The following is a 15722-nucleotide window of genomic DNA, read 5'->3' on the forward strand; positions in this document are numbered from 1 at the left end:
ATCTGACGAGAAATCTCGTAACTGACAGGCAATGAGTTAACCGCTTATACCCTCTATTCAAGCGCTTCACTCATGATACAAAATGATAACATTTAGTTGATGGAGACACTGACTGTGATTCATCTTTCGACTTTTGACAGATTACAGAGACAAAACTTCAACTAATAAGTAATACAGTTGTTTTCCATTAGAGCTAAATTATAGTTAAATGGCTGGGGGCTAAGATAAGGTCATTGACTAGATTGCCTGCTTGTGAATAGCAGTAATTTACATGGCATTGCACCTCGCTAGGAACAAGACACACTAAAGTAAAGCTACGACATTCAAAGAAAATTGAGCTGTAGAGGAGTCAACTCAAGGTCTCAGCGATGGATCTGTGTAATGATCATTATCCTTGCCACTTTTCAATTGCATCAATACTTGGAAGCCCATCAATAGGAATAAAAAAACGCATGGAAATGAAATAGTTACGTCGGGTGACCTTGTGGGCATGATGTCATGCTCTCCATTTTGGTCTGTATTCTATAGGAGAAAGGAACGGCAAAAAGCTCCTGTTCAGCCTGTGGTCGTATTATTAATAGGAGCTTTTAGTTGTGATCTCTGTCTGACATTTACAACCCACTTTTACGGCAGCACGGCTCTCACCGACTAAATGACACTTTATATCAAGACAGGTGATGTAAAAGACAAAAGAGTGAGGGTTCTCAGTTTCCATCCATGCAACACTGGAGCTCGCAAGGTGGCCCAGAGGTTGAGAAAACATGTGCATGCATGCACTGAAACCAGTGGTGGAAAGTACCTAAGTGCATTTACTTAAGTACTGTACTTAAGTGAAATTGTGAGGTATTTGTATTTTACTTGAGGATCTCCAATTTCCAATACTTTTACTTCTACTTCACTACTTCTCAGAGGCAAATATTGTACTTTTACTCCTCTACAATTATTTGAAAACTTTAGTTACTTTCAAGATTTTGATTAATATTACAAAACATACATTAACCACTTCAGCCCTATATACATTTCAGCTATTTGAAAATAGCCGATCTACAATCTCACAATGTGTCGCAATGCGACACATTGTGAGCTTGTAGATCTGCTATTTTTAAAAGATTTTTATATATTTTAAAACTTGAAATGGGACATTCTGCATAATGAGTGCTTTTACTTTTGGTACTTTAAGTACATTTTGATGCCAATACTTTTGTACTTCAGAGTACATTTTGAATTCCGGACTTTTACTTGTAACAGAGTATTTTCATATTGCAGTATTGATACTTTTACTTAATAAGTAATAAATGTGAGTACCTTTTCCACCACTGACTGAAACTGAACGGTCACAAGGTCGATCTCCTCCACCGGATACATCAAGTGTGTCCTTCACGTCTCCTTTACGGACATTTTTCCCGTCGTTATATGTGACATACAGTACATGCTTTCCTTTTATGTCTACTCTGACGTAAAGAATTCTCCTCCTCATGGGTCATGTGTGTATGTGTCATCTGCCCTGTAGAATTCCTACCTGCTTCCTTGTTTCAGTGTTAATTGTGTTGACTAAGACTAAAAGACTAATGTTTTGATTTTTAGTGGACTAAGGCAACAATTTCAGATGACTAAAATAGTACTAAAACAAAATGCTGTGTTATTCTAAAGACTATGACTAAATCAGTATTTTATGTCAAAATTAAAACTGGCATTTAGGTAGCGTGCAGTGTTAATTTTATTGACTAAGACTCAAAGACTAAGACTAAAATATTTTGATATTTAGTCAACTAAGACTAGACTAAGCCTAAACGATTTCAGATGACTAAAATAGGACTAAAACTAAATGGTGTGTTATTCAAAAGACTAAGACAATCAGGATTTGCTGTCAACATGAACACTGTATAAGATACTGCTGTATAACAGCCTTATCTAAAGAAAGCGGCATCAGGCTCTGTATTTGCTTGCTGTGTGTGTCTCTTAGCTTTAACACTGAGTGTTTCTTTTGTCTTTCGTCCTCCCACTGAACAGAAAGTTAGATTAAAGGCTACGTGTGGGAAGATGAAATGCAATAGTGGCTTAATCGGCTGTAACTCATCCCACCAGGAGAAAATGAGGCTCACTTCATGCTCTATTAAAGGGAATGAGATCCAATGAAGCAACTGTCAGTAATTGGGCTTTTGGTGCACGCTGGTTCTTGCCAGCAGATGAACTGAAGGACTTAGAAGCCATTAGAGGGCCCGGCCTGGTCTATTATGTTCCTTTTGGGTGCTAAAACATTTAGGCGGTACGCTCCGCTATAAAATACTGATGCAGTTTGGCATTCTGGACAATGCCAAACCGTTTGCTAAGCCATTTTTTAAGCCATTTTTCGTTTTCCTTACCTTTTCAACTTTCACCGAATATTTATCTCCAATATGATCGACCCCCCGATCGTCTGCTAAACACAGAGGGTTTCTCTCTGCTTTTCATCGTTTATTATAGGCTGTTGAATATAGCATGTCTCGTCAAAAATGCAGAGGAAATCCAGGGAGGCGAGATACAGGCGTTTTTTTCCAAATGGAATAACAAGGAAGTAAATGGTGGAAAAGATCTTGCGATCACGTTGTGTGACTGACAATGAAATGGTCACTCATGTATTAGCGAACCGCGCCATCTAGCGTAAAACCACTGAGTCAAGTCCTTTATTTTCGATTAACCACTTAAACTCTCTATAATTAGTAAACCTGACCTGAGTTGGCTCTGTACTTAGTACGCAGTTTCTTCCTTTTTTCCCTCTTTTTTTTTTTAACCTATAACACCCATTTCTTTGCTGGAAATAGCAGATTTGCAGGCTCATTGTGGGCTTGTAGATCACTGAATGTTCAACCCAGAATAGGGACACTAGGGTTCAAGTGGTTAAAATGCTGCCTCCCTGAGCATTCAAGGTGTCAACCAACCCTGAGGCAAATCATTAAATCTCATTTTAATGTGTGCTATACTAAGAGTATAGTAGTCCCACTGGAACTGGCAGCTGAGGCTCCATTCATCGATAGGGGTGCACGTTGTTCTGACTGTAATCTAGTTAATAACCTTTGCTGCTTTGACAGATTTTATCTCCTAAAGATTAATTAATGAGGATCACATAGCCTGTGAAAAAAACAGTTCTTCCAAGTGTTCTTTCCATCTAGAGCCAACAGTGGAAAGTTGAGCAGGGGAAACGGATTAACGGACTTGCACAAAAAACAAACAAACACGTATAACACTATAACATAGTGGTTTTCAAGTACTATGCTATAACGTACTCCACAATCCACATGACAATTACACAGATCCTGACATTTGAAATTGTCTCAGTGGTGCCCCTTTAACCCATTCAAGCCGAATCCGGGCATCTCTGTCATTTTAAGATGTCTTTGGCTATTTTGTTTTAAATAGTGAACATGTGTGCAAATCTTTAATCTTTTTTCTTTCTTTTAACAGAACATTTGTAAAATGTTTTTGTTCCAGGGACCCCCAGAAGAAAATATTTGAGTTACAAATGTTCGCTTTAAAAAAAACATATATTCAAAGATTTGCACAAATTTTGATGATTTTTTAAAAAGAGCAGATCTATGAGTGCCACGCTATGAGCGTGTAGATCTGCTTTTTTTGAATAGCCAAATCAATCTAAAAATGACAGAGACGCGTCCCCGGATTGAATGGGTTAAAGGTTCAGCAAATTTCTACCCAAGTCCATCGTTCTAACTGGCTTTAAAGTGTGTGTGTGTCACACACAGCATTATAGCCCTTGCTTCCAGTAATATAATGTGGATCATTTGATATCCTAACGGAAGCTTCAATCATAGCGCACAAGAGAACAACTCTTGATGACTAACCACATAAACCATAGCGTGCCTATTCTTGGCATATGAAAAAAATGAATAAAGCAAATAGCAGACAAGACAGCTCTACAAGCTTGTAGATCAGCTATTTTCTCTATTTGATGAGTACATAGGGTTAAAGGAGTAGTTCACCCAAAATAAATCTTATTTTTCTATCAATTACACATCCCATGAAGCCTTGAATCCAAATTCTGGCGGTGTCGATGACCGGCAGAGTCTATCCGGCAGGAGATTCAAACATACTCAAACAGACTCCTACTGAGCAGCCACCCGGTCATCGAATTATTGGCTTAGGAATGTGACAAAAACAAAAAAATCTCCATGAATTCAAGGCTTCATGGCGTGTGTAATTGATAGAAAATAAGTATTTTTTTGTGTGAACTACTCCTAAAGTAGTTAAAGATAACAGGCCCTGTGAATGTTTTCTTTAAAAAAAATAAGATTTAAGTGGTTAAAGGTAGCAGGCCTTGTGGTTTTACACTATCATGTGTACTGTAGGTATTTGTGTTATCATTTATTTTATTTTTTCAACATCATTTGTAACTTATACTGTATAGTATAGTGTAATCTTGCTGGAGGTGAGCCTGACTGCAAGTCAGTCTAACAAGAGGAACATCTTGACATAATTATCTAAACTCAGTCATGGCTTTCTGGGCCAAAGCTGGGGAAATCAATCCTTTACCCCACTGGCAGATATCCAGTAACGGGGTTGGCACATAGACTTTTTGGATGGTGGCAGGTGCAGAAGTGCAGCCGTCTCATCCGTTCTCACAAGTTCTGTTTTACTAAAACCACATGATTGAGTCAGAGGGATCTTTAAAGAATTAAAGTCTATCCTATCAGTTCCTTTAACACATTGACTGCCAGAGTTTATTCATAATGTACTCACCGCTGTGCCATCGTGTTTTTTTGTTGTTGTTATTTTGTAATTTGTCATTCAAATAGTTTGTCTGGCTGCGGTTTTAAACACATACGACAGATCGACCAGCAGAGAGCAGCATATAGACACCTTGATCACTCGCTCACTCGCTCGACCCCCCCCAAACAGGCTCAAACAGTCCATACGTCATATCCGGATGTGACGTTTTCGCACATCGCCGATCGGGCTTCAGTTCGATGTGATACACAACGACGATGACTGCTCGTCATCCAGACTAAAGAAAATAGAACTGGAGCTCTCCGTTAGTTTTTAATACCGTGTGAAAAAACATGTTTTTCCCTATTCTCGCCTAAATTGCCTAAAAAAGGCCTTCCGAGAACCGGAAACGGAATATGCGTCATGAATCCGGCTCCGGGTGAGTGTGAACTAAACAGTAAGTGAAACTGATGATGAAAAATTCACAGAACAGCGCGATCACAGATTAAACAATGAAAATTTAAAAGAACGCATATACTATGCGATCTTTTGAATTGCGGCAATCAAGCGATGGATTTGAAAGAACGCATATATGCGATCTTGGCAATCAATGTGTTAATCACGGACCAATTACTAAGGGCCGGGGGGGGGCAATCATTTTGCCGGATATTCTGAACATTTTTGAACATCACTTTATGAACATGAGTTTTACATGAAGAGACCTACTTATTTCAATCCACATTTCTTCAGTAATTAGAAATAGAGGGAAATAGCTTCAGAGACGGGCTCTTTCAGAAACCAGGAGGAAGATCCAATAAAGCTTCTCAATCAAAGTTCAGACAGAAAACTAATCAAAGAAATTCTTCTTCCCACTTATTTGTCCCGACGGAGGAATGCACTCCACAACACACTCTCCTTGCATAATCGGATCACAGTTAGGGGAATATTTAAAAAACCATCTCACTTGAATTGTGTGAAATAGTCCGGTCTCTTGTGTTACAGTGCTACACTTTCTTACATTATTAAACCATAAATCCTTTTTGTGGCACACCACTGAAACATCTCAATCTCCAGCTGTACCGGTTTATTATTGCAATAAAACCCCATCAAAACCCCCAAAGCTAAAACCTCTATAGCTTACTCATCGACATGGCATGAATGTTTTGTATTTGCTATGATATTAAAGCACAAATTGCCAAATTATTTTTTTAACATGCAAGATCCAAACTCACCCATCTGCCAGCCAGGATAATATCTTTATGCATTTCGAATCAATCTAACATGCACACACACTAGAGTTACAGTAATCAATATCCACTAGTACACCTGATTCATACACCGTCACATTGTGATGTGAGCTTGTAGATCGTCTATTTTAGGAAAACTTTTTTTAAATATACTGTACATAACACATATGCGTGTCTGTCACGGATAGGATATGGCCGACATCAGCAGAAACCGGCAAATGATGTGGACTGGACATGCCCAACATCGGCACAAATCGGCTTTGTTATCTAATGGTTAACAAAGCTGGTTAACCGCGCCTTTGCTGCTGCTGCCCCCACGCTAGGAACAGCCTAACCCTCCCCATTAGAACTGCTCAGTCTATTGGGGTTTTTAAATCTCGCCTCAAGACTCATTTCTTTTCTCTAGCTTTTAATGTTGTTTGAATCTTTGTCGTTTACCTTGTTTCATATGTTTTTATCTTTTGCTTTGTCCTATGACTATGTTGTTGCACAGGCCTGTTTCTGTTGTTGCCCTCCATGTACAGCACTTTGGTCAATTTTGATTGTTGTAAATGTGCTATATAGATAAAGGTTTGATTTGATTTGATTGTAATGGTCATGCCCATATATTGACATGCCTGATGTCACCGTACGCTAGGGGTGTGCCGATATATCGTCCCGCGATATATCGCGATACGTTTTCGCGACGATATGTATCGTTTTGGAAAAAAAAAATATCGTTTTTGAAAAAAAAAAAATTTTTTTTTTTTTACAATCATAATAATCAGGCATGCAAACGGCCCCGAAGTGAAAAGAGTGACAACATGTTTTTTTTTCGGGTCAGGTGTCATACTATTTGGATTCAAAACGGCTATTGTAGCTGAAAAGCTACAAGTTTGCATGTCTGAATAATGCAAAAACAGAATTATTTGTTTGCATTTTCTTTTTTTCTCCTCCATATATTTTCATAATAAAAAAAGTGCGTATCGTATCGTATCGAAATCGTATCGAAGTTGTGAGCCAAATATCGTATCGTATCGTTTCGTGAAATGAGTGTATCGGCACACCCCTACCGTACGCACATACACGGTGGGCAACACCTAGCCGGTTGAGTGTCTAAACGGAAGTACCAGAATTTGGCAGAAGAACCACCCAAGGAAATTACGTTGACGCTTTACAAATCTGTTTACATTCTCCGTGAATGAAACATTGTGTATTGTGATTGGTCGAAAAAGGGGGAAATAGGTATGACGGAAGTCCCGCCCCTATAGACACTCTCTGCTTTAGGTCGTGAACAGGCTTTTCTCTTCGCAGATGAGTAAGGCTGGGAACGAGGCTAGCGCAAATAGGCGCTGTTAGTCATCGGTTGACGTCAGTGCAAATTGCCATTGTTAGGCTCCAGATTCTGTTGTGTGAGACGTCAGACCTCAGACTTGTTGCATTGGAAAATAAATGAGATCCTGATTCTTGCTTTTTTGTGATAATATAACAATAAATGTACATGTCTCTGGGCTGCAGGCTATCCTCGGTACACAGTCATTGGGGACCACAGTACAGGAGAGCACCACCTGCGAATCCAGCGGGTGGAGTTGGCGGATGACGCCGTGTTCGAGTGCCAGGCCATACAGGCTGCCATGAGGTCCCGCCCCGCCCGCCTCACAGTGCTGGGTGAGTTGAGATCACATTGCGCACGAGCACGCGCACGCACGCACACACACACACACACACACACACACACACACACACACACACACACACACACACACACACACACACACACACACACACACACACACACACACACACACACACACACACACATACACAAACTCTAATTTGATTTGCCTCAACCCACTGACTTGTCACTTGTGATGTGCACACAAACTCAAGCACACACACACACTCACAGAAACGATAACACGTAACATAATACAAGGACACAATTCATTTGTACTCGCACGTCAACGAGTGTAATATTCCAAAACATCCACAATCACTGTGATCCATTCTCTCAAAAGAAAATGAAGAGGGGTGAAAATATAATATGTATTCATAATTTGCCTGTACAACAGCAGAAAACATAATTGCATCGACAATACGTTTGTCCGATCTGGCAGACGGAGTGGGGCGTCATTCAAGTTTCTCACTCGTGTATGTTCGCCCACTTTAATTTCCTTTCCCTTTGGGCACATGGCCTCCGTTTTCATTATTAAGCCTGAGAGGTCACTGGTTCTTAATTAAACTTTATTGAGTTATCATTCAGCGTTGCCAGTTCTGCCTTATTGGGCAGCATTAGTACAATCACTGGCTCACTTTTCTTTCTAGCAGCCCTTTCAGACACCACCACCACCACCACCACCACAGACAGCACAGCTACCCCGCCACCACCTCTCTCTGCCCTCTACCACCCCGGACCCTCGGCGGGCGTCAGGAGCTTGAGCAATCATAGGGAAAGAGAGATGGGGAGTCAATGACAAAGCCAGAGACAAAAGGGAAAGAAGGAATGAAAGGGAAGGGAGGGAGGGAGGTAGAAGGAGCGGAGTGTGGTGTGTCTTTTGCGGCGCAGAGTATCCTCGCCATGAGCGACTGATCCGTTTTATTGATCCGCCCTAATGAAAAGTGAAACTAATGATTACTAAGGAGAAGGTAGCAGTGCGACAGAGAGGGAGGAGAGAGAGAGAGAGAAAGAGAGAGAGAGAGAGAGAGAGAGAGAGAGAGAGAGAGAGAGAGAGAGAGAGAGAGAGAGAGAGAGAGAGAGAGAGAGAGAGAGAGAGAGAGAGAGAGAGAGAGAGAGAGAGAGGGGGTTAAAGGGGTCGAAAGGAGACAAATTGTGTCTGACAATATCTATGCATTGGCTGCCAAACCCCTGCAAAATGTCTAATGATTAATTATTAATAATTAGGAAAAGCTCATAACGACATAGAGAGTAAAATATCAAGAGGAGTGGGGGGTCACAGTTGTTTGGTCACAGGATCAAGGACAGCTAGGGTGGAGGGGAGGAGTCACTGATAATTCAGGATACACACTTGTGCGCTCCATTTAGCAAGGACACCGTTGATTGGATTTGATAGATTGAGGCATTAACCGATGTCTTTACTGAAGGGCTCCCCAAGGACCACACATCACAATTGATGGCGTTAATTCTTAGTCTGCAGAGACCTTTTGGGACTTAGCAGATGCTCCTAAACCTGACACAGCTCTAGCGCCAGTGGTGGACAAAGTACTCAACCCTGGCAGTCGAGTCAAAGTATAGATACCCCTGGTCAAATATTACTTTTGCTATACCGTATTCACTATATTTGGCGCAGTCGGTATACCGTCGCCTCACAGCTAGAAGGTCCTGGATTCGATTCCCGCCGGGGATGTTGTGGGCGCTGGGGGCGTGTTCTCTCCTCCATGTCATCAGTGCCCATACCCTAAGTAGGGTTGGCGAAAGGGCCTTTCTGTGTGGAGTTTGCCTGTTCTCCCCGTGTCTCTAGGAAAACATGCAGTAATCCTGGTCTCTATACTGCCTCCCCCTGGCCACCCCGCCTGATGGAGGGGAAAGGAACTGGTTGGAATAACGTGTTCCTTCCACACGCTACGTCCGAATAAAAAATAATTAAAAATAAAGTACTGTACAGATACAGTATAGGGTACTGTACTGTACTCAAGTAAATGTACTTTGTTACTGTCCACCACTGCCTAACGCCGATTTCACACCAGCAGTAGTGGTATGCCACTTCCGTGTTCTGCGAAAGTGGCAAGTAGTGTTGATTTTGACAGCATAGTCTTTTGAATAACATTCTATTTATAGTTTTAGTCATATTTTAGTAATCTGAAATGTTTTAGTTTTAGTCTGGTTATAGTCGACTAAATCTACAGTTGATTTAGTCGACTATTGTAATGTATTTTGGCGGTGCCTTGGTGGCGTCTTAATGCCTGATTTTACACTTGGTTGCATGCTGAAAATGGCCGATAGCTTGTAGATCTGCTATTTTCAGAGCGCAACACCCAAGCGCATAAAATGACTTAGCTTAGTTCTACTGGATCTCTTCTCCACTCGTCCCTCACTAACATTTTAGTCTAGTTTTTATTTGTCAATACATTTAGTTTTAGTCATCATAGCTCAGTTTCTATTTAGTTATTGTCAGTGAAAAAAGGTAGTCTACGAACATTTTTCGTCATAGTTTTAGTCGACGAAATCAACTCTGGTGGCAAGGTTCAATGAATTGTCTATGGAGAGGAGCAACTCCACTGCAGCAGGAGGCAGAGTTGACTGAATTTAAACTTCTTTGCTGCTGCAGTGGGGCCAGCCATCGCTGGCCGTGGGGTTGTGAATTTGTCGTGCGCACACATTTTTTTTTTAAAGATGACTCCTTAGACAGCGACTAGAAGAATATTTTTCTAAGGGATAGGTAGGGTTCATATGGTTCCTAAATATATTGCTGGTGACCCACTGGAACTCCTCCAAGGACCCCACTTTGAGAACCACAGTTATAGACAGTCGCAAGTACAGTATACAGGCCAACAATAAAAATGCACTACAATCATTGTAGTGCATTTGTATCTTTTTCTAAAGTCAAGGGTTGCTTGGAAATACAATCACAAAAAACAACAGTGTATTCAGGGGGCCAATTACAAATCTTTTGTATCAGCTCCAATTTGGCTGCGGGGACAGGTGGGGTTAATTATTAGGACAGGTGGGGTTACCATGTGTCTACCCAATCCCCAGCCCACAGTAGCTGGCTGCCTCCATTGCCAAGGAGAGACCTGGGCCGTTGCACACGCCAGGTAATGCCATAAATATATGCGAGGCCTGTGTCACCGCAAACTCCAAGCTGTCAATTATCCAGCAGTGGTGACAGAGTGTGTCTATCGACTGGGAAGACAGCAAAAGCCCCCACACAACTACGTACACACACAAAAATCGCACACATTCACCTGTCTCTGTCTCTGTCTCACTCTCTTTCTCTCTCTCTCTCTCTCTCTCTCTCTCTCTCTCTCTCTCTCTCTCTCTCTCTCTCTCTCTCTCTCTCTCTCTCTCTCTCTCTCTCTCTCTCTCTCACACACACACACACACACACACACACACACACACACACACACACACACACACGCAAAGAGAAAGACTCTCCACACCGTTTCTCATAACTCAATCTGTCTCCACACCTCTATGTGCCAAAGAGGAACTATTCTCCAGGTGACTTTGATGAGTACAGAAACCCCACGGCGTTGACACTGATTAACACATACAGAATATACAGCTATTGAGTTTACACACACAAACATTGCTCTTTCCTGCTTTCCTTCTCCACATTTGATCCGGTGTGTTTTGTGATTCAAAACAGAAAATGGGGAAAATGAACACAAGCGAAGAAACATAATGACAGCATTCATCTTTGCAAAAAGTAGAAAAGAAAGAAAGAAAGAAAGAAAGAAGAATATCCCTCTCAGAAGATATTAAGCATGGGATTTGGGCTGACCCTTGGAGGCCAAAGGGGAAACAAAGGTGTTGTGAATTAGTCATGAAGGTGGAGATTGGACAGGGTTTTTTGTCCCAAAAAAGACTCCTGAGGCTAATTATATCCCCCGCAGCAAGTTGGCACAGCTCCAGAACCTTTCCTCTAATGTGCTCACCTTGGTCTGGGACCACTAGATAGGATGGAAATGGATAGCATAGCAGCTCAGGGACACGTTGATTTAGACCTTTAGCTAAAAAAATTGGCCCAGTGTCCCCCCCAACCTTTAAGAACAGAAAGTTGTAGTCGCTGTCATAATGGAGCCTGGTGCTTGTTATTGACTTACTGCTGACATTTTAATATCTGCTGTTTTCATCCGTCTCTCTTGCTGTCTGTCTTTCTCTTTCGCTCACTCTGTCACCATCTCGCTCCCTCTCTCTCTCTTCCTCTTCCTCTTTCTTTACAATCCGAGATAATAGAAAATATAAAATAGACAGATGCACAGGAATATGCAAAAATAATGCTGACAGGCCTTGTACATTCATAAGTAGCTCATGTTAATTGAAGTTTGGAGATTGCACATTAGGGGCAATTTACTTTGCCACAAGATTACCTCAAGGAAAACAAAATCATCTTGATGAGTCCCCATGTCAACCTCACAAGTCAAGCAAATTATTAATTAGGCTTTCTTGCCTTGTTGCTTTTGCAATAATGAATGCGGTCACCCCTGTGTGTGGTGTGTGTGTGTGTGTGTGTGTGTGTGTGTGTGTGTGTGTGTGTGTGTGTGTGTGTGTGTGTGTGTGTGTGTGTGTGTGTGTGTGTGTGTGTGTGTGTGTGTGTGTGTGTGTGTGTGCGTGCGTGCGTGCGTGCGTGCGTGCGTGCGTGCGTGCGTGCGTGCGTGCGTGCGTGCGTGCGTGCGTGCGTGCGTGCGTGCGTGCGTGCGTGTGTGTGTGTGTCTATAAAGTAACTAAAGTATACAAAAAATTGTAGTGGAGTAAAAGTACAATATTTCACTCTGAGATGTAGTGGAGTAGAAGTAAAACTTCAGAAAATTGGAAATACTTCAGTAAAATAAAAGTTCCTCAAAATTGTACTTAAGTACCAGTACTTGATTAAATGTACTTAGTTACTTTACACCACTGATTATTAGGACATGCCTCTTGGCGGAGATTTGTGCTCTACTGAGTGCAGGTTGCAGGTTTCTCTCAAGCTTCCTGAGGGGCCTCTAACCTTCATTTGTCACTTCATCCAGTGGCTCAGAGGCTGTCTGATTGTTAACTTTTAATTGGGAGAGATCACGTATTGTAACAAACACTGGCTTACCAAAGTTTACAAAAGGCAAGCATGGGCAATGAGTTATGTGCATTTTCAGACATGCATTTGCACCCTGTGAACTGATTTTATATTAATAATTGTTTTCTTCTGGCCTCTGCCCACGCCAGGGTCATATATTGATAGTCCACTGTTGTGTTGAGAATAGTAATTTCCAGCACTGTGCAATGTAATTGATAAAATAAAAAAAAACATACATAAAAAACCTTGACAAAAAACACGCCTCTCTGGAAAACTGAAACATTGTCTGTGGACAAGCTTTCAACGGACCTTAAGTCAATACAGAGAGCATCAGATAAGATCAACCACAGTGAAGTGTAGCACATTGATTTAAAAGGTATACCGTATGTAGTGAAGGTCACAGTGACCTTTATCTATAACAACCGTTGTCTAATCTGTTCGATTGGGTCCATGAGGTTGGAACACACGACAGACAAGCTGAAAACATAATGTCTTGGCCACGGCTTTGGTCGTGAGCTTGTATATCTGCTATTTCTGGTGCAGGCCAGCGGCGCTAAATCAGGCTTCGCCAGACACATGTCATGGAGTGCAAAGCATCCATGTTTCTGTGGACATGTCCGGGTGCCGTGCGCATGACATTTGCAAGGGTGTCTGACAACATGCTTGCACGTCATGTTAACAAGTGTACGATGTGTACCGTAACATGGTATGTTAACATGTACAATGTTGACGTCTGTACAGTGGTGTACAGTGGGGCAGTGTCGCATTTACAAAATCAGAATGTAAAGAAAATAACGAAGAAGACGGGGGAAAACACACAACAAAAGAACTAGAAGCGTTTGTACTGTCTACCACTCAGTGCATTCCATTTCAAGCACACTTTTGAGTGCCAAACAATTTAGTTTGGTGCACTGTACAGCATGCATGAAACAAATACAATGGAAACATGTGGGTTGGAAGTGAACAGTGTGTGGAGTCGGTTTGGCTCTTTTAAGAGAGGACTAAAGACCTACCTTTTTAACAAAGTATTGTTTATACACTGGTTATAGGTGTTATGCCCTCATGTTTTAAATGTTTTATTTCAGTTTCTTAGATGTTTTTAATGGTGTGATGATTTTTAGGCAATTGCCTATTGTAGCACTTTGAGATTTTCACAAATGTAAAGTGCATTATAATTAAAATGTATTTCAAGAGAGGCAAAATATTAGTATTATTACATTTTAAAAAATCAGTTATGTGATCATTAACCTGGCTGTTAATTGAATCTCCTTATTTGGTCAGCTGTTGCACCTTGCCTTTGTCTTCTCCGCATCACAAAGCGGACAGAATCACATAATACTCTCAAGAAGAAATGTCTGTTTGAATCATACTTTGTTCCTAGTTAAAAACATCCAACAAACTCGTCATCACCAATAATCGTGAATACAGCATTATGCAAAAAATAATTAGGCAATACCCCACACTAACCGAAGCCATACTTCAGTTAGTAGTATGTCAAAATGAATTAGGGGAAGGATCAAGTATGCAGGATAGTAGTCATCGAAGGTGTACTCAACAAACCCAGTAAGTATAAGCCAGTCATAGAAAATGAACACATTTGAAGCTTAGCTTACCATTTTTTTAAACAAATGTATTTGGCAACTTTCCAATAGAGTATAATAAAATGATGTCATTGCAGCACACTGCACAATAGAGTAGACAGTAGAAACATCTGGTCACAGCTGAAGTCCTGTTGCTTTGCAGTGCTCTGTCTACAGAAATGAATACAGAAAAAAGGCAATAGCCAGTTATTGGATGCATTGAAGCAGAAGTTGTAGCAGAAGTTTTAGTTGTGAATGCTGTGCTAGAGGATTAGTTGTGGCAGTAGGCTAAAGCCCACGGTATGTGTGTGAATGCATATAAAGAAGTTAAACAAAAACGAATTGGGAGAAAAACAATATTTTCCCAATTCACAATCGCACAAAACAGAATTCCTTCTTCTAACTTCATGATGACCGCACCCCCACCACACACACACACACACACACACACACACACACACACACACACACACACACACACACACACACACACACACAGACACACACACACACACACACACACACACACACACACACACACACACACACACACACACACACACACACACACACACACACACACACACACACACACACACACACACACACAGCTTGCAGAAGCCTCCCATCACGTTGACAGCAGCTTCTATCTGTGCTTCCCATGGCTGTGCTGTAACAGAGCACCATATACTCCTCCCTCCAACAGCTCCACAGCCATCTCCAAACTCAGCCCCACACCCTTTTTTTAAGAGCTGAGAATAGCTTTTAATATTACAATGTTAGATTCAGTGACCTAGATTAGCCATATAGAGTTGTACTAACAATATCATGAGTTAGCAGATTCCTTTGGCCCTTTGGAGCTCCGGTGTGGCTCATTAGGTGCGGTGCGAACGCCAACGCTGGCAGGTTTAAGGGGACTTGAGTCCCACTTGTGCAACCTACGTAAAAAATGTATGCTCACGCGGTACTAAAGGACAAAATGCTATTACAAAATAGCACCAATGCACTCCGTCACCCGTGCACTCTCTTCTACCCCTTCCTCTGCTTGCCCCACCAACCCCGCTCATCTCTCTTCTGAAAGGGCTGTGGCGGCAGGAGTTCGAGCGGCCATCTTGTGGCTCTTTTCGACTATGAAGAGCAGTGGTGGAAAAAGTACTCAAACGTTTTACTTAAGTAAAAGTATCAATACTGCAATGTAGAAGTACTCTGTTACAAATAAAATTCTGGAATTCAAAATGTACTTGAGTAAAATAACAAAGGTATTGGTATGAAAATGTACTTAGAGTATCAAAAGTAAAAGTACTAAATGTTTGAAAATAGCAGATCTACAAGCTCACAACGTGTCGCGATGCAACGCGTTGTGAGCTTGTAGATCGGCTATTTTCAAATAGCCTCTGTATAAAATAGGGCTAAAGTGGTTAATGTATGTTTTATAATATCATAATTTATATCTTCAAAGTGACAAAAAGAGTAGAAGTAAAAGT

General features: G+C 41.3%; 1 protein-coding gene across 1 annotated transcript in view; it reads left to right on the forward strand.

Moving 5' to 3' along the window:
* The window catches only part of kirrel3b (kirre like nephrin family adhesion molecule 3b), a 270450-nt gene that overhangs the window by 161902 nt on the left and 92826 nt on the right, over positions 1–15722 (forward strand). Inside the window, exon 3 of the mRNA XM_084065415.1 lies at positions 7443–7592. Within this exon, the coding sequence (XP_083921541.1) occupies positions 7443–7592 (150 nt within the window). The remainder of the gene's footprint in view (positions 1–7442; positions 7593–15722) is intronic.

Source organism: Gymnoscopelus microlampas, assembly GCF_963454915.1.
Source record: "Gymnoscopelus microlampas genome assembly, chromosome: 8".
NCBI classification, from domain to species: domain Eukaryota; kingdom Metazoa; phylum Chordata; class Actinopteri; order Myctophiformes; family Myctophidae; genus Gymnoscopelus; species Gymnoscopelus microlampas.